Below are 26,629 nucleotides of genomic sequence, written 5' to 3'. Positions count from 1 at the left end.
TCAATGGCTAGAGAGATGTAAATGGCAACTCATTCCTTACACCCTAACAGATCATGTCCATGTGCACCAAAAATTGTTCAGTGCATGTTCTCACAAAGGTCCTTGCCTACTCTGTAGAAAAGACAACTCAGAATTGCCTGCTGAGAAGCACAGTGACTGCTTGCAGATGCTCTCCTTCCTGTAAGTGGTTGGGAGCAGTAGAAGTCACTAGACTGTATGAATTGTGGCAATAGCAGCTTGCTTTGCTCTAGGAAAAGATTTTCATGTATGTGCTGAGCAGTATGTGTGTGTATTGCAAGGCTTGCTGGGGAAAATGTGGACTGCACTGCCAGACCAATTCAGAATTTGGGAAAGAAGGCTGGCAGGAGCTGTTGCATGCTAGGTTAACAATCCTGAACTGTGGGATTAAGCACCCCAACTCAAAATAAAATCCTACTTCTTTAGGATGCTGAGAAGCAAAATAAAATTAATTGTGAAAAACCCAAATGCTACTGAATTGACTTGCCCGGTTTTTTGTATTCTTTGTGTACTATCGTATGTGGATACAATGCTGATAAGGCTTTAAAAAGGTAAAGGTAGAATAAATTTGCTACTGAAACATAGAGCTGTTTCTATCAAAGTAACTGCATTGCTCAGTCTATATCTTTAAGTGTAAATTAAAAATTACACCAATAATTGCTTTAGCTTTATAAATTAAAAATAAATCTGAAAAATGAATCTGAATGCATCCTGAATATGTTATTTTATATTTTAGGAGAACACACGAATTGTCAGAGTGAAGATTATAGCTGGAATTGGCCTGGCCAAGAAGGATATCTTAGGAGCCAGGTAAGAATATATGTCATCGATGTGTTAAGGCACAGCTGCTTCTTTATTTTCTTTGCACAGCTGTTTAGATCTTAGTAAATCCTGCTGTCTTCCTTAAAAAAAAAAATCATAACTGTTTCAACTGGTAACTTAATAAAATGATCAGAGACTACATAGAAGATACCTTTTTTCTTACTTGGACGAATGTTAGGCATTGACAAAACAATGTGTGGGAAGGTTTAATTCTCTGTGTGGTAAAATAGTTCTGCCGTTGAGGATGGATACAGGTATATATTTTACCTCAGGTAGACTACAGCTAAAATAACCAGAGTTCAGCTATAATCAAAGCTGTCTCATCTGTGCTTTAAAGACTTGGAATGAAGACAACACTAAACACTAGTAGCAACAAGACTATTTCAACTCAAATTATATGCAGAGGAACAGCATCCACCAGTTCTACAGATGTGGTAAACCCGTGCCAGTGGCTGTGGGCTCTGGGTATGTACAAATTTAAAAGTTAACAATCTGTATAAGGGAAGAAACAAAGTGGCTTAACATTTACCACAGGAAAGATTAGACTTTGTAATTGAAATGTTCTGTAGGATCTTGTAGAATTGGCAAGTGGCAGCATGCAGCTTGTGCTAAAGCTACTTTCTTTTCTGGCCCTTAGTACAGAGAGTCTAGCAAAGTAGTGATGGGTTTAGTAGTAGAGTTCTGCTATCAGCTGCTTTAGCATATGTACAGGAATGCTGTTATTTTAGCACTAGCAAAATTGTTACATGTGACATCAGTTTAGTATTAGAGAAATTTATCTTGTGATACTCATATTTTACCTAAAGCCAGACAGTCCCTCTTTGGTTTTGGTTGTTTTTTTTTTTTTTTTTTCTTTAAACAAAAATGGGGCAGCTTTTTTCATCACAACTTAAATATGTGAAAACTGTATGCTCTTTTGGTGTATGGCAGACAGTCTTGGTCATCTTTTATTACTAGTCTGTTGGAGGAGTAGAATGCCTTGATTCTGTTAATGAAAAGTAGATATTCCTATAATCTGTTGTTTATTGTACAACAGGAAGGATAAAAAAATTTGAGGCAGTAGGCTGTTTTAAGCAACCATATTAAGACACCTTCATTAACAGAAAAATTCAGGTTAAACTCAATTCAGGTGAAGTGGATAGAATATTTAGTAAAAATGTTGCTTGTTCAAGGAATTACCTCAAATTCAAGGTGTTTTAAATTGTTAAAAACAAGAGATTTAAAACTTCAAGCTTTTTCAGTCATAACTGATTTTTTCACGTGTGTCTTGTTGAAATGCATGAGGATTTTTTAAAATCTGTTCTTATGAAATAAGAACTGTGAAAGACGAGAGAATCAAACTGTAATGATAAACAGTATGTAAAATGGCATAGTTAGTATGAGCATAATCAGTAACAATGTTTAGATTAGTTTTATCTCTAGAACTATTTAGAAAATAATTACAAGTACAAAATGCATATGGTGTTCATAAAGTAATTATAACTCCTTCTATTAATTTAAGCCTTTTAAAACTCACCTGCTAATAATACTGACAAAAAAGGATATATAGCAGCATGCTCATCTTTTTCTTTCCCCATCCCAGTGACCCATATGTGAAAGTGACAGTGTATGATCCAGTGAATGGAGTCCTTACCAGTGTTCAGACAAAAACTATTAAAAAGGTCAGCAATTTTAACTTTGCGGGTGTGGTGGGTTGGGTTGGTTTTTGATCAGACTGTAGAGAAGTTAATACTACAAAAAATACGAGAATTAATGTTACTTAAGTGAACGGACATGGGGAAAGGAATGTTCCAAGACCACCTCTGTTTCTCTGTTCATGGCATTATTTTGGAGTTTTTCCTTCAATAATTTTAGTGAAAGGTAGGGAAACACTACAGAATATAAGGTGAGTACTGATTCAAAACTACATCATTCATGGAAATACTGGATTGTTCTGATTTTCTGAGAGCTTTAATGATGCAAGAATCTCTCTTCGTTGATGTACAACTTTTATCTTTTTTTATGTTCGAAACACAAGCACAATTTGTTGTGTTTCAGCATCAGATTACACAGTTCACCCGAATCATGATACTAGTTTCTTTTACAACACCTGCAGGAAAAAGTCAGTGTTAGTACTGGTAACTTACGTTAGATCAACTAAAAATGAAAAATTGTGTGTGTGAGAGGGGAAAGTACTCTTCCAAATCATTGTTCTCAGATAGCGACTGTGACTTATGTTATGAGATCACTCATGCATTTTCCCTTCACATTGATAATTGTTAGATTAGCTATGATGAGAGTTCAAAGTATGAGTAACATTTCTAAAAGTAGCCACAATTGAAAGATGTGTTTGGTTGAGCAGGTTATATTGTGTTTGGCCCACCTGTGCCTGGTCTGTCTAGATTATGTTGTTGAGAGATCTGGCATTTGCTAGGGGTTCATAATTTCAGAATTAACATGTTTCCATGTAAGCAGTGTGGGTAGTTGCCTGAGGAGAAATAATTGATTATTACTGAAGATGTACCATAAATTAACTGATTTGGACTGTATAATGGGCGCTTCTCTGCATCCATGGCATTAGCCAAAATCTGAGAATACTTGCATATATTGTCTCCATTCCACATTGTATTGAACAGTATAAGACTCCTATGACTTATACCTGCAATAGCAAGGTTAAAGCTTTTGCACCTTCTTCTTAAGTGTATTGTCACATGGGATAACATGTATATGAAACATCAAAAAAGACACTGATATAGAATTGTCACTATAACCAATGCTGTTGTTTTTGTTTTTTGTTTTTCCCCCTCCTCTCCACACATAGTCCCTAAACCCAAAGTGGAACGAAGAGCTCTTATTTAGAGTAAGTATTTTTTACATCCTTATTACTTATGTTGGATATTATATTAACACATTAGGAAAAATGTTTTCTCACTGTTTCAGCTTAAAATCAGAAACGTCTATAATTAATGTTCAGAAAGACTCACAAACTGCTTTCCTTACAAATACATTTGTTAACACATTTATTTGTGCCAGAATTAAATTTTCAGTCTTGATGTTATCTTCTTTATTCCATGGATGTTTAAAAACATGAACATGGATTTAAAAACAGTTTGAGATTGTACCCATCTTGGCTCGTTGGTTCCAATAGAAACGTGCTGTGGCTTAGTGAAATGCTAGCAAGATGTAGATTTGCTGTTTAATTTAGATCTTATGTAATTTTTCCTCCTGTAAAAACATAGAGATTTTACTGAAGACAAATGCTGAAATTCAGCATGTATTTTAATTATTAATGTATTTCTTTTTCCTAGGTTAATCCTCAGAAACACAGACTCCTTTTTGAAGTATTTGATGAAAACCGTTTGGTAGGTCCTTTTGTGTTAATATCGCAATGTATTAAAGACTTTAATTGAAGTAAGTTTATCTGGATTCAGCATGGATGAAAAAACCACACCAAACAATCTTAACTTCTGTAATGAAACTTAAAGCTAAAGGCAGACCTGATTCCTTTATTTGTCTGACATTACCACACTTTGTGATGCTCTGAAGCAGTTACGGTATTATTCTTGACTTCTGATGTGCTTTAATTTATAAAAGTATTGTTCTTTTATAGTGCTTTTCAAATGATATGGCCAAATTCTCTGGTGATATTGAAAACTCCACGTTGAATGTTTATTTTTCCCACAAAGTACTATTAACAGTGTAGCTTTCTCTGCACGTGGTGTGAGAAGCTTCCTCAGTGTGTGAGGAGTAGCATGGAAGAAAGCATGTGTGCATTTTCTTTGGAAATCTTAACAGGTGGACAGTGATCTTGTAGATAGGTGTCACTTTCTGAGTGGCAGGTCATAAGTAAGATAGGGATAGCTTATGCATTCATTTTCTCAGTTAAATCAAAACTCCTCCTCTGACCATGCTCTCATTTTATGTGTGAAGATGTCTACTCGCCTATCTTTTTGTCTGTATGTTTTATTGTAAATGAGTAAGGCTGGCAGCAGTACAATCATGACACTCGCATCCTAGGGCTACTTCACAGACATTCCTTCTCATTGGAATTTATACCTTTTCCTTCTGCAATAGTTTGAAACTTAAAGGAGTGATTGAGTGTTCTTTTAGTTTGTACTCCAAACACAGTTTAATTCTGATAGCCGTTACAAAGGATCTCTTTGTGCTTGAGTAATATGTTGGCTATGAAAAACTGACTATTTTTTTCCTAATGCTTTCTGCATATATTCAGTAATGCATTGTATCTTTTGTGGAGGTGCTGCTCTGCTAAAGTTGGGAAGAGTGAAAATCACAGAATCACAGAATGTTGGGGATTGGAAGGGACCTCGAAAGATCATCTAGTCTAATACCCCTGCTGGAGCAGGAACCTAAATGAGATCACACAGGAAGGCGTCTAGGGGGGATTTGAGTGTCTCCAGAGAAGGAGACTCCACAACCTCCCTGGGCAGCCTATTCCAGTGCTCTTTCACCATAAGTACAAACTGTCTAGAATAATTAGGTTTGAGAAGGTGGAGGCTTTTTTCATGGTTATAGGTAATACACAGTCCCAAACCATTTACTTCTTGACTGGTGGTATTACCTGTCCCAAGTATTTCAAGTATGATGTCTGTCTTTTTAAAAAAAAAACAAAACCAGCAAACAAACCAAACAAAAAAACCCACCACCAACCAATTTTAAAGGAATTCACCAGCATTTGTGGTGAATTTTCAGGATGTGCACTTGTTCATCTCAAGGTGGTGTCATGGGCTACAGTGTATTCTTCATGAAGTCGAAGTACTTTGTCCGTTAGTCACTGGAACATTACTGCCACCCCCTGGAAGCCAGGAGGCATGATTAAACCTTCAGATTCATTATTCTTCTGGGAGAAGGCCGATGCTTTCTTTGTGGTTTCCACCAAGAGAATTCCTTAACATTCTTTCTGTCATCTAGAGTAAATAAGGGGTTTTTTTAACCTGTTTGCTGATGGGAGAGGAACCAATAAAAAGTTTTATTGGCATCAATTTGTAAACGTTGTGCTGTTTCCTGTATATGATTCTATATAGAAATCAAAGCATCATGTCCTGATCGGTCACTGTATAGTTCTGCAATCACCTCAGTATTTTTCATCTTTTCCATATCCTCATTTGGTGAATGGAAAAGGCTGTCCCTATTTCTCTTTAGCTTGTTCTCAGAGGCACTGAGTTTCTATCGCAGATGTCTTGAGTAAGTAAGGTCAAATTGTTGCCTTAGCCATGATTGTTGTTTTGTATTGACGAGCTCCCCCACTCCTACTAATTCATCGCAGGAGGAGACACAGCTGTGATCAGCTATGTTTCATCTTCCATTATCTTAGTGGGCTTCAGTGTTAATCAGCCTTTCTTTCTTTACCTGTTTGATAACTGTTTAAACTTGAGATGTGAGCGAGCTGATAAAACTGAAATTCTCTTACGTTTGTGAGACCATCCTCTCAATGGATAATTTCCTCTTTATAAAAATTTGTCCCAGATGCTTTATTCCTTGTAACTTTGGGGGATAAACCGAAGCCTGAAAGCTCTGCTATTTGTTCTTGAGGAATGTTGCTTTCTCAAGAATCAGGCTTGAAACTTAGCTCCTTCAGTGTCAGGCTTAAACTCAAAGTCCTGCTGCATTGGTTATATCACCAACAATTGAGGTTTTAAAATCTTTCTGTAGTATCATTAAAAGCTTCCAAAGATTGCCTGTCTTGGGTTTGGTAAGAGAACACTAAATCTAGTTTGTTCTGCTGACTTGTTGCAAACTATTAGTAGAATAAAGGGCTTGAGCCGTTTGTGGAGTCCTTAATTATTGTTGTCTTTAAAAACACATGAGAAAAATCCATCAGGAAGGACAATGAGATGGACCAGTGAATGGTCTAGATGACTTGCTATTTGTTATGTATCACACTAATGTGTTAGAAACTGCTACTGATAAATTTGTTGGGGAGAAAAGGAGCTTTAGGAAATGCATTTTTTACTCTTCACTCGCATACCTTAGGGTGGTTTGTGGTGTGTTGGGTTGTTTTTTGTTTTTTTTTTAATATATTGCTTGAAGTTCAAGTGGAACTTTTTGAAACTGTGACCAAAAGAATCTTTTATTATATTTTCCTTTCCTCTTCTTTCCCCCTTCCCAGTCCCCCTCCAATATAAAACATTAGAAGTAGTCTAGTTGGTAAAGCTTAATAAAATAAATGAGCTATTGTATTTGTTGGCTTTTAATGAATAAGCTAGTATTCATCTATTGCTGCATTGTAATAATGGAATTCAGGTAACGAAGGTTAAGTAAGCCCTGGAGTATAATTAGAAAACAAATTTGTTGCTTGCAAACAGAGTACTGTGAATTTGAATCTTGGCTCTTTTTTTGGGAAGGAGGTATAAATGGTAATTTTACTGCCTTCTAGCTTAAAATACAGTAAAGGTTAAATAAATATGGAGCAGAAAAAAAATCTAGTAGTATGACCTATAAAAGTATAAATGGCCTAGTGTTCTCTCTGTTTGCACTTTTTCAGCAGCACTAAGTAATTTCATGTTAGCGTGGTGGCGTTTAGTACTGCATCATATTTGGCTTCTGTATTCAAAAGTACATTCATAGACAAATGTTTGTTGTTGTCTTTTTTTAAAAAAAAAACAAACAACAAACCAACAAACAAACACAACAAAAACCCCACTTAACAAAGATTCAAGATTGTATTTTTTGAAAGTCCCACTAGGTGCCAGCAAAGGACCTTTTCAGACAATATGAGCCAGTGAAACATTTTGTAGCTTTCAATCCCATTACATTTTTGTAAGAGTTGACAGTATATTAACTTCTTGATATGATGATAATTTTATTTAAAAAATAAAAATAAATTAGTAATTATTGAGTAATGTATGTAGTAATGTATGAGATAGTTTGTATATAACCATACAGAATAGCTTTCTTCTGTAACTGTTCTCCGTAGTCGTATTTATCTCTGTGCATACTTAGCTCAGTGCTCTAAAGTTTGCGTAGCTGCTCATATGTTTGCGTGCCATATTGAACTCTAATGAATGTCTGCTTATTGTGGGCTTGCAGCAAACAAGATGAGGTCGTTCAGTTTCTAAGAATAGTTTGTTTCTTTCTACCTTTAACAGATGTAATTTTGAAAGGTTAAAATAGAAAATAAAAGGTTAACCTGGTTGGCCGAAAATAAATGCCAAATTATTAGGCAGAGTAACTTCTTGTGGTTCTAATTCAGTTGTACTCACTGAAAATTATGAATTAATTGACAGATGTTCCTACTACATGCAAATCTTTAGAAAGTGTGATTGCTTAACAAGTGTGTGGATTGTGAGATAATGCCAGATTGCTTTAAAGTTTTATTTAAATAGTGCAGAAAGACTTTTTTTTTTTAAGGGGGAGGAGGCTTATTTTGCTGGTTTATGCATAATTTAGACCTCAGCAGTTTGCTAGCATGGTTACTATTTGGAAATTCAATCCTAGACTTGATACTCAATTATATGGGACTTCATTCCTACCAACTTCCTGTAATTCTAAACCTATGGGTAAAAATATTAGTAGTCATACGCCGCTGAGGAAAGTACGGACACATTGACTCAGCTAGTGCAGCTGCAGCAGGAGTTGCTGTTTTAAACTTGGAAGTAATGGAAAGTTATTATTGTATTCATTTATGCAAATTACAGAAGGTATAATTGAAACAAGGTCAGTAGTGTTTGTCAGTGTGTTGCCGCTGAGGTCATTGGAACGCAAGTGCTTTGCAAATGAATGCTTTCTGACTGCAAGCAATCAAAGACGATCCAGAAACTGCAGTTCAACGAATGGCTGACTTATTTCAAGAGGTACAGTTTTGTTGGGATTTTTTTTTGTGAGTTTTTTGTTTGTGTTTCTTTTTTTTAACACAAGAATCTTATAGAAAGTAGGACAAAGACTGCAACTTTTATGAGCTTTTACTGTTGTGATGTACTAGCTCTAGGTTCTGTGCAGCTGCCTGTAGCCTTTCTGCTGAAGGATTTTTGTGGTTTTCATTTGCTAACATGCGTGGAAATGAGAACAAATGGCACGACGGTTAAGATTGCATTTTGCTACCCAAAGGAGCAACACAGATCTGTTATTGGAAACACCTGAAGATGTTTTGGATAGTAACAATTGTATGTACTTCAAAAAATCGCAGAGTTCTGCACCTAATGTTACACAAATGAAACTGATTCCTAGACAAGTTGCTTATGCACCTGTAATGCAACAAGTAATGAATCAAGAGGAAGATGAAACTATTTCTTCATTGCAAATAAAAAAGAGCACCTCACTGCACATCTCTCTACAGTCTAGAAGTTATAATGGATGTTTTCTGTCTGGTGATGCTGTAGCTACTGGTGAAGAAACTTCATTCATTGGTATTGGTAATGAAGGAAATTGTGGCACTAGAATTGTGGTTGATCGTCGATCTAATGATGGCCTTCTGGGCAGTACTGCTCTGTGTAATGGCAGTCTTAGCAGTACTGCAGCGAGTGACAGTGGATCGTTCAGCAGTGCTGGCAGTGACTACGGATCATGTGCAAGTACCACAAGTGATGGAGGTTCATACAGTAACAGTGTCATCAGTGACAGTGGTAGTGGCACTCTTTCGATGAGTGACGGTCCTTTCTGTACCAGTATTCTACATGGTGATTCTTCATATAGAAGCACTGCGAACAAATGTAATCCATATAGGAACAACTCATCTCAGGAAACTGTGTGTGGAAGTAATACTACTTTTGACCAAGATGCTTTGTCAGTGAGGAAGAAAACTACAATTCCATTGCGACGTTGTTCATCACTGGTTATTTTCCCTCGGAGTCCTTCCAGTACTCCTCCAGCTTCTCCAGTCAGCTCAGGTCAACTACCACATAGAGGTGCCTATCAAACATGCCATAAACTAATTATTTCTCCTAGTGAGCTGGCACAAAAAGAAGATCAAATCATTTCCAAGGGATTCCTTTCAACAGCAGTCAATGGACTTCGGCTGTCTAAAACAGTTTGCTCTTCTGGCGAAGTCAGAGACATTCGACCGCTTCACTTGAATACATCATTACAGGACAAAAGTCAAATTTTGAATAGTTCGGAGCAGGCAACTTGTGAAGAAGTATCTGATGACTTCTCATGTATTTCAGTTCATCTCACTCAAAGAGCATTTGCATCAAGCAGTGAAACGGTTAATGGCTGTTGCAGTTCAGAGTTAAATCTGAACTCCAGTGCAAAACACCCTCATTTAAAACTGGCACGTAGCACATCTGCATGTTTACCCTCAAAAATAGATTCGGAATATCAGATTAATATAAATGACCTAGAAAGACCAAATGCACAGGTGAGCAAAACCCACCATGTTTTGCAAAGAAGTGTTTCATTGGAAGGATCGCGTCAAAAAGTTTCTTGCTGTTTATCCAGCCTTAAATATAAGTGTCATAGTGCAAGGACGTCTCAGTTGCACATACAGTTCAAACCTGGGAATGAAGGAAAAACAACTGGTGTTAAGAAAAGATATGGAACCTCTAAAAAGGAAATGTCTAGCACTTCTTTGTGGAGGCCCCATAAGGTGAGTGTTTTGATTTATTGAAAAACTTGACAGTATTTTACAGATGAAATTTAACTAGAAAACAATAAAATTTACAATCAAGACTTAAATGCAGTGATTTCAGAATTTCCTAATGATGTCAAACTGTTACCATTAGGAAGTTAATTTTTATCTGTAACATTTGTTTTTTAGATTTCTTTTGTAGAATAAGGTATGTGTAGTAGCATAGGTGAATAGGTCTTGCAGTGTATTTAATATATTATAAACAATAACTTCCTGTTCACGTGAACTCAAAGGGATTTTCTTGTCTAGTTATCTAGGCATGGGAATTTAAACTTCAGATTAAGTTTTGTAGTTTTAAATACTTAACTTCTCAATAAATTAATAGTAATTACTAAAATTGTTTGCCTATGAAATGGGTAAAAATGAGTGGATTACTGTACAGTCTTTTGGGTTTATTTCATATAGGCTTTATTTTACAGAAGAGCTGGCTGTATGTAGAATTAAAAATAAGTAATATTTGAGCTGAGAAACTGTAAATACCATTTGTTTCTGCATACACCCTGAACCACAAGAATTTTCAGTTTCCTCTCCTTTTTTTTTTTCTTTTTTTTTTCCCCCCTGCTTTCCAACCACTACTTCAACTAGAGCAGTATACTGTAACTTAATACCTCTCCCAACAACACTGCTGTTCAAATTATAGTTCTTGGGTCTAGAAGGCTTATATTAAATATATTTTTTTTTGGTAATGAAACTCATGTCCAACTAAACTGCAGAAGTGTGTTTGCTCTTGTTAACTCCTAAGGCAGTTTATATTGTTAGCAAGGCATAAGCCACATGAAGTGTGTATTTCAAGGCTTGTTTAAATAACATTGGGAAGAGTTGAATGATCTCAATATTGTGTATTAGTTTTAATTGTGAATGCTGATAAAAGTGCAACAATTAGTGTTTACCAAAATTATCTTAAGATCTCATTCTCTGTGAATTGACACTACTACCATTTAACTGACATGCTTGTTTAAGCAAAAGGCTTTTTGCCAAAGATCTATAATTATGACAGTCTCTTTCTATACTAGTAATATAACTATCTTGGAGGTGCTGCCCTGTGATTTTTCAGTCTTTTGTTGCCCTTAGAGTTGTGCCTGATGATTCTATACTTTTTGACTTCTTTGGAGTTTTGTATTGCTTTTTGGTTAAAAAGAGTGTGAAGAAAAATGCACTTATTGTAAAACTGTAGCCTGTGTTTAAACTTCATTATAAAACATACCGTGGATCACACGTATTCACTATGCCTCTTGTTTGGTGATTCCTCATCCCAAAACCAAACTGCAAAGTTGATGGTAAATTCCACAGTAAGCACAAACAGATTATGACATATTTTAACCAGTCTGGATCTAGTTATTTTTAAAAGGTCTATTGTAAAAAGGAAAACATGTTGAGTCATGCACTTCAAGTACGTTTCTCGTCAGCTTGCACTGCTAGCCTCTGTTTAGTTGCAGTTGATATGTAATATATTTTAATACTGAGTGGATTTAAAAAAAATCAGTTTAGGTAGAATCCAAGTTCAGGATTAGATTGTTAGCAAATATTTCCAGAAAACCTTGTAGGACACTGGACTGACAGTAGTTTGTTTCAGCTCCTGGGAGTGGTGTTTACAGTAGATTGACATAAAATCTGAGGGGACTTAACTTTTTAAAGCACTTGATAGCATGCTTCTGTGGCAGTTGAGCATTTTTACTGTGTTAATGTGGCAGCATGTTTTACACTTCCTGAATTCTTCAGATTTCATCTTCTGACTAGAAGATGAGAGAGACAAGTTTAAAAATAAATAATAATAATAATAAGTCTTGAATGCCAAATTGTTGTAGTTACCTTGTACTTTTCATGTATTTGCAAATATTTAATTTGTGCCATATCTAAATAAAAATTAAAAAGATCTCTAACATCAGAAAACTGGACACTGAAGGTTTTACAGCAGTATACTTACTTGTTTTGGATTTGTTTATGCAACAACAGGCACAGGAGCCTTTTGATCCTGAAATAGCCCTTTCAATCTCTATGTAAAATCAGTTTTTATAGAGTATCTTATAAAACATGTTATAAAGAAATTTAAAAGCTTCCCCCACCAAACCCAGCAAAAACCATAGTTGACTTTATAGCAGTTCAGCAATTCACTGGAATAAAACAGATAAATACTATTTTATTTGCTATTACAGTTTTTGTGAGGAATAAAACAGATTCTATGGCAATCATTTAATTATATAGTCCAGTTAATTATCATGGTGTATTGTGACTCATTTAAAAATAAACAACTCAAAATATTTCTCTTGACTCCAGTTAGTCTGGCCTAGAATATTGATATGCTGAGTCTGGGTTCAAATTTAACAAGTTGATACTGGAGTAGCATTTAGTAATGTCAGCTATCTGTACAGAGCAGTCATGAAATCAAATCAGTGCTTTGGTCAGAGACTCCAGAGTCTGAAGCAGCGAAAGGTCTATGCATTCTTTTCCTATGTGCCTAGCTACTAGCCTTCAGCCACCTCGTATCAGATTTCCTGCTTTCTATAATCAACTGCTTGTTAAAGGCTGACTTAAAAAAAAAAAAAAAAAAAAAAAAAATCAAAACACCATTTCTGTGATAACTAGCCTTGGATTATTTTTAATTAAGTTGAAAAATGTGGAATGATGATGGCACACATACCACTGCTAATCTTTACTGGAAACATATTGAATAGGTTCTGCAGTAGATAGCTGGAGATAAGCCATTTCACTATCTCTGTCTTTACATACTGAGTGAAGGTTCCGCTTAAACTTGAGAAGAAACTTCTTTACAGTGAAGGTGACAGAGCCCTGGAACAAGCTGCCCAGGGAGGTTGTGGAGTCTCCTTCTCTGGAGACGTTCAAGACCCGCCTGGACGCCTTCCTGTGTGATCTCATTTAGGTTCCTGCTCCAGCAGGGGGATTGGACTAGATGATCTTTCAAGGTCCCTTCCAATCCCTGACATTCTGTGATTCTGTGAAGGGCCTGCACAGGTATCCATGTCCCAAATCTGTGCAAGGAAGTGAGGTGGAAAAGGGGCAGCTGAAGCAAAAGATAATACAGGAAATACGAGGCAAAGCTCAAATTGGTACCTCTGTATGTTGTTGTGCTACAATGACCACATCACCCAATAATTTTCATATTTTTCAGTATTGCATATCTCCAAGGATCATGTTACAGGACTGTCTATGGTGCGTTGCTATCTCATGGTATATCAGTTCAGTCAAGGAGAACTGGAGTTGAAAGGAAGGTGGTGTGTTTCTGAGGCATCGTGGTGACAGCTATTATAGGCCTAAATCATGTAATACTATTTATGTTGTCTCTGACAAATTCTAGAAATTGAAGTAAGCATCAAAGCATTAAAGGGAAGACAGTGGAAACTGTCTGTTAATTACAAGAATTAACAATTTATAATTAGTTGTTGGTGATCACCTACTTTCATCATTTATATAACAATGACCTGTAGTGTTTGATACTGATTTCTTCTATGTTCCGTCTTACTGAAATGTAGAGTTTTGTTACAGCTTCTTCTCCACCTTTTTTCATGACTTTAGCTTTTGATTAGAAGTCTTCTTTAGAGGGGAAAAAGATTACACACAAAGGATGTGATAAACCTTACAGCCAAGACTAGCTGTGAATGGTTGCTACGCGGAGGCATTAACAAAGGAAGCAATCACTTCATATTATTTGGTATCGGCTCCATCCCTAAAATTTTTCTTTGTCAGTTTTAGCAAGTTGTATTTGGCAACAGTGAACCGTATGTAATTTTCAGAATATGATCATGCTGTAAGGAACATTATCTGGGCTGTAGCAGATTGAGTATATCAAAGCATCTAACACTTTGTACTCACCAGCAAACACTACACGTACATTTTAAGGAGGAGTTTTATTTTATTGTGTTCTGCAAAAATGATGATTAACCTCATTCTGTTTACAGTCTGCAGCTGAACTGAGTTTGGGTAAGTTTCTCATGCCAACAAAAGGGGAAACTAAAACTACAAAAGCATGCAGAGTAGAGCTCCTGAAACAGCTTATATAAATATTTAATTATTCAGCCTTTAGGCTGACTCATGTCCTTTTAGTCTACCATGAGAGAGTGGGAAGCATTGATGGTGTGGCTTCTTTGATATAGCCACAAGCTATAGTTATTCTGTCTCTTAAGGCTTAGAATGTGTTTAAGAATGTGTTAAAAGTAAAACTTGTTCCCAGGGCAAGGCAAGATACAGACCTTCTTCTCTTTATTCGTACTAGACAAATAACTTGCAGGCTTTCAGATAGGAGACCATGGTCATTGTTTTTTTTTTTTTTTTTTTTTTTTTTTTTTTTTTTTTTTTTTTTTTTTTTTTTTTTCATTCTGTGAGAAGGTAATCAACACTTTGGATTAAACAAAAACATTTTTTGGAAAATGTTATGGGGATGTAGAAATCATAGTCTTGGTAAGGATTATAGCATAAGACAGGCATCTTTAACAAAACTAATGGTATCTGCAGGTATTCTCCCAAGAATTGTTAAGAAGCTCAACTATAAAATTATTGAAATGCTAACTAATAATAATCTTCTAATCTATTAGAATTCCCTTACTGAAGGAGGATGGTACATGGTATGCTGATATTTTAAAATTGCCAAAAGGGAAACTACAGGCTACTGGAACAGGCCAGTCTGGAAGAAGGAGTACATGGAATAGAATTAGTAGATGTGACATGTTTACAAGGAGGGAGACTAAGCACTGCTTGCATAAAACAAAGTTTTGTCTTACAAATCAAACTAAGCAATGACATGCAAAGATGGGTGAGCTGGTTCATGCAGGACACTGAGCTTTTGAAAATACTTGACGAGAACTCTTAGCAGAAGTCCTGAAAAATACTCTCAAGACATAAGTGCAGAAAAAAGCTTCCTCATCGATGACAACTAATTAAAAGATAAGAAACAAAGGTAAGAATTAAATTGTCAGCTCTGAAGTTGCAGAAAATCTCATGGTAGTGAGTGACTAGACAGTGGAATGGATAATTTGAAAATCAGTGTTGATAAATGCCAAGTACTGCACACAGAGGAAAAATGGCTAATGATGCATATGTGGTAACAGTCTCCCAATACTGGTCAGGAAATAGTTTATGTCATGCTGTCTGATTTGCTGAAAATGTCAGCTCAAATCTTGTTGACAGTTGAAAGGCAAACAGAGGGTTAAGATTTATTAGGAAAGGAATAAACTAACAAAGCTAAAAGCACCTTTATGGAGTTGTACAAATCCACATATGTGCGTGGCATGCATATTTCTGGTCATCCTTTTTCAGAAGGCATGTATAACAGAACTAGAAAAATACCAAGAAGGGTCACAAGATTTGGGTAAGTTTTATGTGAGGAGTCACTAAGTAGACCAACAACTTTTCAGCTTTAAGGGGAAAAAAAAGAGTGGTATAAAGGGAGTTTTATGAAACTATAGTTCAGGGGAGGTGAATTTAAACAGAGAAGCCACTCTTCAAAAACAAGAAAAAATATGTTCTCTTACATGTTGCTGAGCTCATGGTTGCAAGATGTTGTGCATACCAAAAGTAGAAATGGATTTTAAGAGGAGGTTAGATAAGTTGAAGAAAGGTCCATCAAAGGGTATTACATTCTGAATATGTATTTTAATGTTGGGATCAAAAAGTCCATGACCACTTATTTATTAGGAACTGGGGGATATATCAGAGGAAGTACTATTCTTAACTACTTCTTTTATTATTTTCTTAAGCATCTGCTCTTGGCCATTACTAGGGAAAAGATACAAGGCTATGCAGAGCGTTAATCTGCCTACTAGGCTCTTTGGTGCCTGCTCAGCCCTTGCAGCAACCTAGGATCAAGTGCTAGAAATGCTCTTTCAAGTTCTCCCCTCACCCTGGGCTGAGAGTGGTGTTCTGTGTTTCAGCACATGTTTTCTCATCTTCCAGAAGTGGATGAATTTCACAGAATGAGCAAGCAAGCAAAACTGACTGGCCTTTTCAGGCGAGTCATTTGCTTACGACTGACTTTGACCCTTGTTTGAAGGGGACTGCCCTGCATTTCTGTTAAGTGTCTGTTTCAAGTGAACTTTCTTCCTCACTCCCTGTGATGAACAGAACATGCTGATTTGGGAACGCAGCCAGCAAAATGTTTGTAGCTCATCTCAGTGTTAGTTTATGGATCTGTAATCATCTCTGTTTCAAGAGAGTACATAACTCTTCCCTCCCCTGTTGTGGCAGTTTGCAGTAAACTGAAAAGTCTACAGATAGGTGCAGTTATTGTTCGAGACCTTGGGCTGCTTTCAGCTGTGTCAACTGGAACATAAGCAAACAGAACTTAAGAAGGACATCAGCAAGTTCCTGGCTGGAATTACATACAAACTTGAATTGGAGTCATTGAAGTTAGGGCATATTAAAATGCAAATGGGACACTCCAGCTACTCAGCGAGAGGAATGTAGGAAGAAACATAGACCTGTATTCTTTTAGACCTAGATGATTTCTCTGGCAGTTTGTGATTTTCCTGGCATAAGGGAGAAGGCCTTGTTCAGTAATGTGAAAGCACAAGGGCTTTTCAAAGAAAAAGGTTTGTGGAAGTTATTATGAACATTACTTATTTTTAATAGAGTTTCTACCTTAACCAGTTGTTGTAATAATTATTGTTTCTAGTAAGTTGATTTGGATCAAGTATTTAACTTAGAATAAATCCAAAGTGGTTAACATCTAGCAAATTATGGTCTGATAAAACTCACATCTAATGTGGGAATTGCATTGTAACTTTAGTAAGAAAAGTTGAGCTTACCTGAAACAAGTTGTAGTACTGCTTTTGTTGTAAAAGTAATTGTGAGTGTATTATCTGTGTTGTAGTTGCCTTGTGTCATAGAGGTTGAGGCATCCAAGGTCAGTTCATGCAGACTGACTGGTTTTGGACAGATAGGATTTGTAACTTGAGCATAGCACAGCTTAAGACAAACCAGTAATTTCTGCTGTAGGCAGGTCATCTGTGTCTACACGTGGGACCGGCAGCAGTAGCTTTAGGCTTGGAGCTGGTAGAGATCAATGGGTAGAGCTTGGGGCTCCTGTTCAGATCAGCAGCAGCTGAAGATGAAGGCAGAGTGGAGAAGAGCATGAGGACTGCAGCGTGGCTGGCAGCGGCCACTAGTTGTGCGCTGGTGCAAAGGCGCTGGGAATTACTGAGTTAGCGTTGATGTTGAGTTTGGATCAACAGTAGCTGAGAACAGTGGGCTTAAGAATGCAGTTAAGAACGCTGGACTAACTTTGGAGTAGGCTGATGCTATTCAGCCTGTGTCTAGCCCTGCTGTAGGTCTGTGTTGACAGAAATTTCTTAGAAGGGGTCAGTTACTTGTACAACCTGGGCTGACTGTTCAAGATTCTGTTTAGGGCTGGAAAAAACAAGATCCAGGCTGAACTTGTTTTTGTGCATCTGTGTGGCGTTCTAGTGGACCTAATAAACTTCCTAGGAGTGAGACCATGATGCAGAGGTGCTGCAGTTGCCTGTTTGCCTTTTGGAGGCAAATTGTCTTTAAAAAAAAATAAAAAATTCTGTTTATTCCCTCTTGCTCTAAATAACAAAAAATTGAGTGTATTGAGTCACTTGGCTGAGTGTATTAATTAGCCAGTGTGGTTAACATCTGTCATACTTGGTTTATCTGGTGCTCAGGGAGCAAATTACATGTGCAGTTTAACATTTGATAGAGTTTTAATTTTTTTTTTTAGTGTTTTATGTTTTATAGTGTTAATTGGTGAAGCTAAAAATGCACCTGAAATTGTTACTATGGGAGTTTGTTTTTCAAACTCTTTTTGTTGTCTTAAAATTTAGCATAAAAGCCTCCACAAATAGATACAAAAGTTTTATGTTTTTATACTACTATGAAGTTAAATGACTTGATGTCAGGAGTGGCTTGTCAAAATAGTACCTAATTAAATATTTGGTACTGCTTTCTGATTTATTCTTTTTTTTTTTTTAATGTTGGCTAGTTTAACATAGGAGGCCAAATCTGGATTGACTCTTGACTTTTCATAAAATGTAATATGCCTGCTTTTTATATGGTAGCTTATTTGGTATATCTGTTCATAAAATCAAAGGAACTCAAATTCCTGACGAATAAAATATGCATTACTAACTTTTGACTTGTTCACTGTTTATGTTGTGCTTAAGTATGCTTCAGTTATTAGATGACTTCTTGTTTTCCTGTGACCTATGTGAAAATGAGCTTGAATATGCAAAAAAAAAAAAAGCTGTCTTAAATTGCTTTATTAATTAACTCTTAAGCACAAGTTCTCAAAGTAGTAAACTTGAGTGGAGTAATATATCAATGTTGTTAGAAAATTACTGTAGACTAAATATGAACTTTTAAGGAAGCTATCTATAAGATACTGGTTCTGTATAAAAATGTAAGCTATAAATGGAGAAACAGATCTTTATAGAGAAGCAGTTCTCTGAAAATATCTTTAGAAGCGAGGGAGAATTAGTGAAAATAACTTCAGTGTCATTTCTAAATGCTGTCTGTTAAACAGATGGTAAAACTGCTGAGGCATGTTATGCTGACACCTTGCTGTTGAAGCAGCCAGCAGGGCTGAAGGCTCTGCAGAAACATATGTTGCGTAATAACCATGGATCTAACAGTACGTATTTTCTCTATTTTGAAAATGGTGATAGGTTCTTATATCTCGGTGTCATTGACGGTTGATCATGGATGCCAACTAAAAAGAAATGCCTACATGTCATTAAAAAAAAAAAATTCTCTTCACCACCTACCTCTCCCTCTTAAAAAATACAGGAGACTAGAACTTTTCACTAATTCCCTTCAACAAAATATTTATTGCCTTGCAAGTATAAGAAAACATATCTTTTAGAATCCATTAATGTGGTAAGATCTTACCATGATAATTGAATTTTGCTTTTTTGAAACTGTTATTTTCCCATGATGAATAGCATATGCTGGCAGTATTTTATGGGAGGAAAAAAGCTCACTATTCTTGATTTAGAGTTCAAGAAAATCAAATAATATACTCAGTGCAGCATGAAAAGAAAAATACTTCAAGTTGCTAGTGTAGTTCAGGAAAGGTTTTGTTTTGTTTTGTTTTTTTCTCATTCTCATCAAACTTGTAACTAGTGTTGATGTTTGGGTGTTTAAGCAAGAAGAATGTTGGTTTTATAAGGGATGTATTGAGCTCTTGTTTTTTTAAGCAGCGATAGTCCAGATCGCTGTTTATTTTTTCAATTTCAATTGATACTTTATATTCCCTCCAATAAAAGCTGTATGCTTTCTCATTTTGCCATACAGCTGTAGCTTTCTGTGCAAAGACTGACTTCAGCACAACTAGCTGTCTGTTTAGCCAGAAAAAGACTGGGAATATACTTAGGTTCTAATTCATATACTAACACAAACAAAAATTAGTCAAAAAAGTTGGTAGAGAAAATACCTGTTATGTCAACACCCTGGTCTTATACAAGAGCTATTTCAAAAGGCACTGGGGTGAATCCAGCAATTAAGAAAGACATTAAATACAGTGAACTGTCTTCAAACCTGATTAATTACAGGTAGTCTTCTCAGTAGTGCTCTTAAGTGTCTGTCTCGGATAAGCATGTCTGTCTAAAATCTACTTCTATCCAATTTCTGATGGGAATTTCAGGAAAAAATCCAAAATCTTGCTGTTAAAGCTCATTAAATATATATTCATAAAATAGCTGAAAATTAGTTTTGGACTGGATTACTTTATTTTGGTGCTTTCCCTCTTTGAGCACTCGCTTTGGCATTGCACTAGAGTTCTTATATTGTATACAGCAGCTGTCTGTCCTCACATGTTTTTAATAACTTTCTATAGACTAAACCCATGAATCAGTAAAATAAAAGGCCTCTCTGTTAGTGTACTATATCACTAATTGAGGTTTATGCACTTATGGTTTGGCAAGAAGAAAGTTTGAGTTCTCTGGCTGTTAAGAAATTAGAAGTTGACAAGAACAACTGACCCACTTGTCTGTCGTGAAAAAACTGGGATGCCTGCTGTAATGAAACAGAGATCTAAACCGTTTCAGCTCCACTGACATTTAATTGTTAATGTGATGTCTGTTTCAAAGCTTCTTTGGCACTTCTTTGAAGACAATCAGCTTGTCATAGTGAGGCACATTGCTAAAGAGCATTCCGGCTATCTGATCTATGTATTAGTTGTTTGGAGGTCAACAAAAACCTCCACTGGAGGATTTTACGCTGTGACTGGAGGAGAAAGTACTGTTAAGAGTTGGTTATCAAGGCTAGCTCTGCTAAAAATAGTAGAAGAGAAGCAGGATAATAAAGTGAAAAACAGGAGCCTGTACTAAAATAATACTGGTAACAAACACAATGTTCTGAGGTTTTCTAAAATACAGCAGACTTTTGTCCCACATTCCAGTAATTTATTTGAAAGGCATGTTCCACTTAAGGATTGCCAAGAACTTACAAATACTAAGCCTTTTAACATGTTTAAGGTATGTGCCATGCCATTTAAAAAAAAAAAAACAAACCCAAACAAAAACAAACAAAAAAATTCTCATAGGCAAAAACGACAGCTATATTTTTCCAGAAGCTTGTGGTCTATAATAATACAGAAAGTTTTCCTGCAGTAGTTCAGGGAAGCTTCAGACTCTTCAGGTATAAAATTGTAATTTTCTATCTCAAATGAATTTGTGAACTAAAAAGGTGGGTGTTTTGTTTTTATTTCCACTCCCCCCTGCCCCTTCAAATCTGAATACAAGACATAGACACTACAATTTCAATTTAAAGTTATGTATCTAGATTTCTAACATGTTATCTATGACAAGCTTTGCAGTCTAGTTGTGCTTTTTGGAGGTGTAAAAATTAGAGCTTATACAAATGTGGGGTACTGATTCTCCATATACATGTAAGATTTAAAGATGAAATGGACAAACTTAGGACAAAAGAGCTAAAGAAAAAAATGTACCAGAATTATTAAGGAAGAAAGAACTGCTTCAAGAAGTATCTATAGCCTTTACGCGACTGTTTGAATGGAGAATGCTGTCAATGGGACAGAAAATGAGCATAATTGGACTAGAGTTTTAATGCTGTAAAACATTGGCATTGAAAATCAAAAACATAGTCATGCTAGAAGAAAGGTGAAACACACAGCTTTGCCCTGAGGTAAAGGAAATAGATGTCAGCAAGATGCAGAGCCTCATAGTAGGAAGTCTTATGGAAGAAGGCTGTCAAAATCCTTGGGTGATGTGTTTGAATAAAAGCCTGTGGTACACCAACAGATTTAGGAAAGAATATGCACCAAATCTTTTTTTAGCTGGAAAAATCAGGAAGAGTAGAAATCCAGAAGCTGCACAGGCTACACTGTTGAAGACTTTCACAGTTCCTTAGTCTGTCTATGCAAAAAAGCCTAGTCTTGTTATAGTGTAGATTTTTGAAAAATGCCATAGGCTTATACATACCTTTTAAAAATTTCATGCCCTCTCAGTTTTAGCCCACAGGCAGTGATATGTCTTCATGTTAAATGACCCGTGTAATACGTTTTCCTGCTTTTGTGGAGGTTTGCAAAGGCTTTCAAATCACAAATGAACTTGGAACAACCCAGCCTGTGTTCCAGTAATCCAGTAAGAAGTCAATGTAAAATACTGTGACTGTTGGTGGTTACTATCGGTGAATACTGAAATTACCTATGTGAACTACTGAAATCTTAATTTCTTTGACAGGCAAAAAACAAAGATCAAAATTAAACTGTACAATGATACCATGTATTGTCAGTCCCTCCCCTGGTACTACAGCCTAGGCTGGAGGGAATCCAGCTGCAGAGTTGCTACATTTGTGGTCTGATTGTAGTTGGGAGAGTCAAGACATCCAATTCAGGGCAGAATCTTTCAGATTTTAGTTGTTAAAACTAAACTCTGTGATGTGTGTAGGCAAATGGTATTTTTTCATACATATAATGCATCTTAGCACATTTTCAGATGTCAGTGGGAATGTTGGGGGGGCGGGTAGGGGAGATGCCAAATTTGAAGCTCCTGCTGCCAGGACTGTGACTGCTGGAATTGCTGGAACTTCCAAAGCACTTGTCACAGATTAAACTTATTTTTACCTCATCTTATTTTTGATAGTAGCTGTATTATTTTGAACAGAAAAAAAAATGTTTACATATGCCTGGTTTAAACAGCTGCCTAGGCTTATAGAAATTGTCAGGCGCTCCCTAGCAGGAAGGTCTTCAGTTCTGTGTTAATCTGTGATAAATGTTTTGTTGCTTAAGCATATACCAAGACAATTATTTTACTGAAACAACTAATGGAAAAATTGTCTTTACTCTTTGCCTTTAAGACAATGTTTCTACTGGAGATCACACAGAATTGCCTAGATTGAAAAAGACCTTTAAGATCATTGAGTCCAATCATTAACCTAACACTGACAAGTCCTTGACTAAACCATGTCCCTCAGCACTATGTCTACATGGATCTTCAATTCCTCCAGGGATGGGGACTCTACCACTGCCCTGGGCAATCCACTCCAATACCCAATAACCCTTTCAGTAAATAAATTCTTCCTAATATCCAATCTAAAGTTCTCTTGGCGCAACTTGAGGCCATTTCCTCTTGTCCTGTCACTTGTTCTTTGGTTGAACAGACCCACCCCCACCTCTCTACACCCTCCTTTCAGGCAGCTGTAGAGTGCATGTAGACTGAGCTGTTGACTGGCTCAGTCCTGATGGTGAACAACTCTCTTGTTTGATTAGCATTAATCTGTATGATTTAAAAACCAATCTAAATCTCCATCCCCAGCTCCCTCAAACTTTATTTATTTTGAAGAAGGCAGAACTGTCCAAGGCTCTGAGTGTTGGGTCAATCAGAGCTTGTTCTATACAGAACAGGTTTTAATGTCTATAATTTAAGAGTGTCTTCAGATTCTTAAAAAACATTATTATGCTGTCATGGTTTTGGAACAATGTTTTTTAAACACTCGGCAACTTTAAACTGTGTTTTTTGTTTGTTTTTATTTTCTATAGACACGAGATGATTTTCTTGGGCAAGTGGATATTCCTCTTTATCAGTTACCGGTTTGTATTTTTTGTTTGTTTTTGCTTTAAAACTGTGAAAGGGAAACATTATTCTTTATGCAAATGTATTAGTCATCTAAGGAAGTTAACCATACTGATAATATAAGTGATTAAATTCTCCTTCTTTGTGGGTTGTTTGTTTGGTTTTCTTTTGTGGATTTGTTAAGAGGTTTTTAGTGCTGAAATTTATTTTAAAAAAAAAAAAAAGGTTACCTTGTGTTTAGTTAATGGTTTTTCCTGCTATGAGAGAATTAGGAGTGCTTTTTAAAGGATAAAAAGCCAAGGTTCAAAACACTCTTAAAGATAAGAAGAGATTATAATTATTATCATATTTCTTAAAATATTTTTTGAAGTCTACAAATTTATATTTAATATTCCTTATTCCCATAAACAAATACAAAAGAGCATCAGTGGGAAATAGAGCTAGTATTGCTTTGTACATTTTTCCCTTTTTTTGTTTACTTTTTGTAAAGCACACTGCTAGTTTTAAATATTCAGGAGTAGTTACGGATATGTCCTGTTTCCCCCTGTAACTGGGATGCGAGATCACACTAACTGTTCTCCCTCGGTCAGGTAGGTTGGAAACACTGTCTGTAATCTCCCTCTGGAGATGACTGTGTTTTTACTTCCCATTAATGGACTGGACAGCAGTATCTCGAGTCTTTTGGAGATACTGGTGCATTTCCTTTCTTTTTTTTTTAGCGTGAACTAATTTATAGACCCTCATTTAAGTATTTTCGTGGCTATTTTCTTGCCTTTCTCAAATGTTGACTTTTCTCTGTTTCCTCTTTGTTTCCATATTCTTGGTTCCTTTTTCTTAATTGCTGTCTAAATCCATTGTATTTCATTGGCCCAAATGTAGGTGGATTTTTTGAGTCTTTCATTTATGTAAGTAAATATATCTTGGCTAAATAAAATCAGCTTATAAATTCTTTATTACATGTAATTTTGGTTTTGCTTGATCCTATGCAAATGCAGACTATTCATAACTAAAAAGAGCTGGTAATCGGCAACATGTAAAAAGGGCAAATCATCTGCAGGGTAAGATAGTTGGCAGATACGAACTTGCTCTTTCCAAGAGCAAAAATATGTTAATCCAAGTGTAATCTAGCACTGAATCTAAGGCAACTTTTGTTTTTGGAGTGTCAGAAAAATAATTAGTTATAAAACTTAGATTAAGATGATAATATTTTTCTTTTTTTTCCTCTGTGAATTATTTCCACAGTAACTGTGTGTTTGTGTCGGTAGAAATAACGTAATGTTGTAGGGAGCAAAAAAACCCACAAAACCAAGACTCGAGCTTAATTCCATTTTAATTTCAACGAAGTATTTACTTTAGTTGTAAGACAACTCATTTTATAAGTATGGAACCTGATCTTGCAGATAACACTAGTGTACCACGTATATCATTACGGGATTGAAGATATGCATTTTAATTCAGTGAAGGTGAACACTTCAACTTGAGTGCAGTGTTTCTAAATTGTATTAATAATTGTATTAAATGTCTGATATACAAGAGAGCATTTTTCTTTCTGTGATTTGGTTTAATAGTTATCCCAATCAGTAAAATTTAGTCAGCTTAATCCTTGGACTTTTTCACAACAGAGCTCAACAGTTCCAAATAAAATTCTAAAATCTTTAAATTAATAATGTCTAACCTTTAGATTCTGTTTTAGTTTGGGGATTTTTTCCTTGTTTCTTTACAATCAGTGTTGACACACATTGGGCATCTTCTGAAAAATACTAGTATGGAATTAGCTCAACCTTCAAGGATTACCTCATGTTCTTAATTAAAAGCCCAGTAAATATAGCAGTTTCAATTTTTTCCTCATATTGTACAGTGCTTCTTGAAACAGTTAAAATACATAGATTATTGAGATCCTAAGTTACTCCCCAGAATTTACAAACAGCTGAAAAAGGGGGGGAAAAAATAAAAGACTGAAGAGATTTACAAATGTGCCTAAATGTACGGTATTATAAAAATAAAATATTTTTGTAAGAATTGCAGAACTTCAGATAGATTATAAGTATTTGTTAACCGGAAAAATAAATATTTGTTTTCTTTAATAATCCCTCACCTATAATTCTCTACCTCTACCTGACATGTGTATTTATAAAATGATGTCTGTTTACCTCTGTGCTTCTTTATGTTGAGCAACTTCACTTTTGTGAATCAGAACATAAATGTTCTCAGAATGGATTATTCTTCTTGAAAAATACTGAGGGAGGAAAAAGAGTTATAACAGGTCTTTTAAAAGTGAAAATTGAGAATCTATTTCTTGATTCTAGGCTATACAGTTTTTCTTTCTATGCTTTAGAAACTGTGATACATGTATATACTGTATGGTAATTTTTCTTTTTCTTGAACAAGGGAATTAATCTTATTACTAAGGTTAAAGCTGGTATTGCTATTACTGTACCTAAACCTATAATATAAATTCTAAAATGTTATATGGCCTTTAAACAAACTCATTGTAAATTTATTATAATTTTCTTTAACTTCAAGTGTTTTGATACAGATTTTTCTTTTAAAAACTTGTCTTATTCCAGACAGAAAATCCAAATATGGAGAGACCATATACATTTAAAGATTTTGTTCTTCATCCAAGAAGGTTAGTAAATACCACATTAAAATTCTAACTTTCATATCTAAACAATGCTGTTATGTAAGCACTCCTACATTTGTAAATATTGTCTAAATTTTTATCTTTTCATCAAAGGAATTTGAGCATCAATGGAGTAAGATATTTGTGATTCTACTAAAAAGTCAGCATTTGTTTAAATACTTACAGATCATTTGAATAAACTTTTTTCCTTCAGGTCGTGTTAATTCATATTATAACTTCATCTGAACAATTTACTGTTTCACTAAATGGTAAAATTGATGACCAGTGTTATGTCATAACTCATTTATCCCTTTTCAACTTGAAATGGTTTCCTGCCTTCCTGTCTCTTTTGTTTGCCTGTTTCATGTAAGCAGTTTATGTGACCTTATTATAAATATAACAAAACTAAAACTGAAAAGCTACTTAATGTTTAGGAAGGCCTGTGATAAAAAAAACAAGGAATTTTTAAATGATAGGTGACACTTTGACACTGATGTTATTGTTCTGCGATTCATGTTTGTTTTTAAAATGTAGATTCTTAACCTAAATCTGAGCAGTTTTTTAGCAACTTTTATTAGAAATAAAATAAATAAAATGCATGTC

General features: G+C 35.6%; 1 protein-coding gene across 6 annotated transcripts in view; it reads left to right on the top strand.

The window, feature by feature from the left end:
* Nucleotides 1-758: 758 nt before the first annotated feature.
* The window catches only part of NEDD4 (NEDD4 E3 ubiquitin protein ligase), a 46,357-nt gene continuing 20,486 nt past the window's right edge, over nt 759-26,629 (top strand). For 2 of the 6 annotated variants that reach the window (XM_010178182.2, XM_010178180.2), the window contains exons 1-6: nt 8,846-10,292; nt 18,794-18,810; nt 21,637-21,653; nt 23,013-23,034; nt 23,370-23,420; nt 25,971-26,032. In XM_010178182.2, the coding sequence (XP_010176484.1) occupies nt 8,846-10,292; nt 18,794-18,810; nt 21,637-21,653; nt 23,013-23,034; nt 23,370-23,420; nt 25,971-26,032 (1,616 nt within the window). Of the gene's footprint in view, nt 829-2,422; nt 2,502-3,640; nt 3,680-4,127; nt 4,182-8,845; nt 10,361-18,793; nt 18,811-21,636; nt 21,654-23,012; nt 23,035-23,369; nt 23,421-25,970; nt 26,033-26,629 lie in introns of those variants that run through there. The other 4 variants (XM_010178184.2, XM_010178181.2, XM_010178183.2 and 1 more) reach the window with 4 other exon arrangements.

This window comes from Antrostomus carolinensis, unplaced genomic scaffold (genome assembly GCF_000700745.2).
Source record: "Antrostomus carolinensis isolate BGI_N321 unplaced genomic scaffold, ASM70074v2 scaffold4661, whole genome shotgun sequence".
Lineage (NCBI taxonomy): Eukaryota > Metazoa > Chordata > Aves > Caprimulgiformes > Caprimulgidae > Antrostomus > Antrostomus carolinensis.
This window is presented reverse-complemented; position numbering and strand designations above follow the sequence as displayed.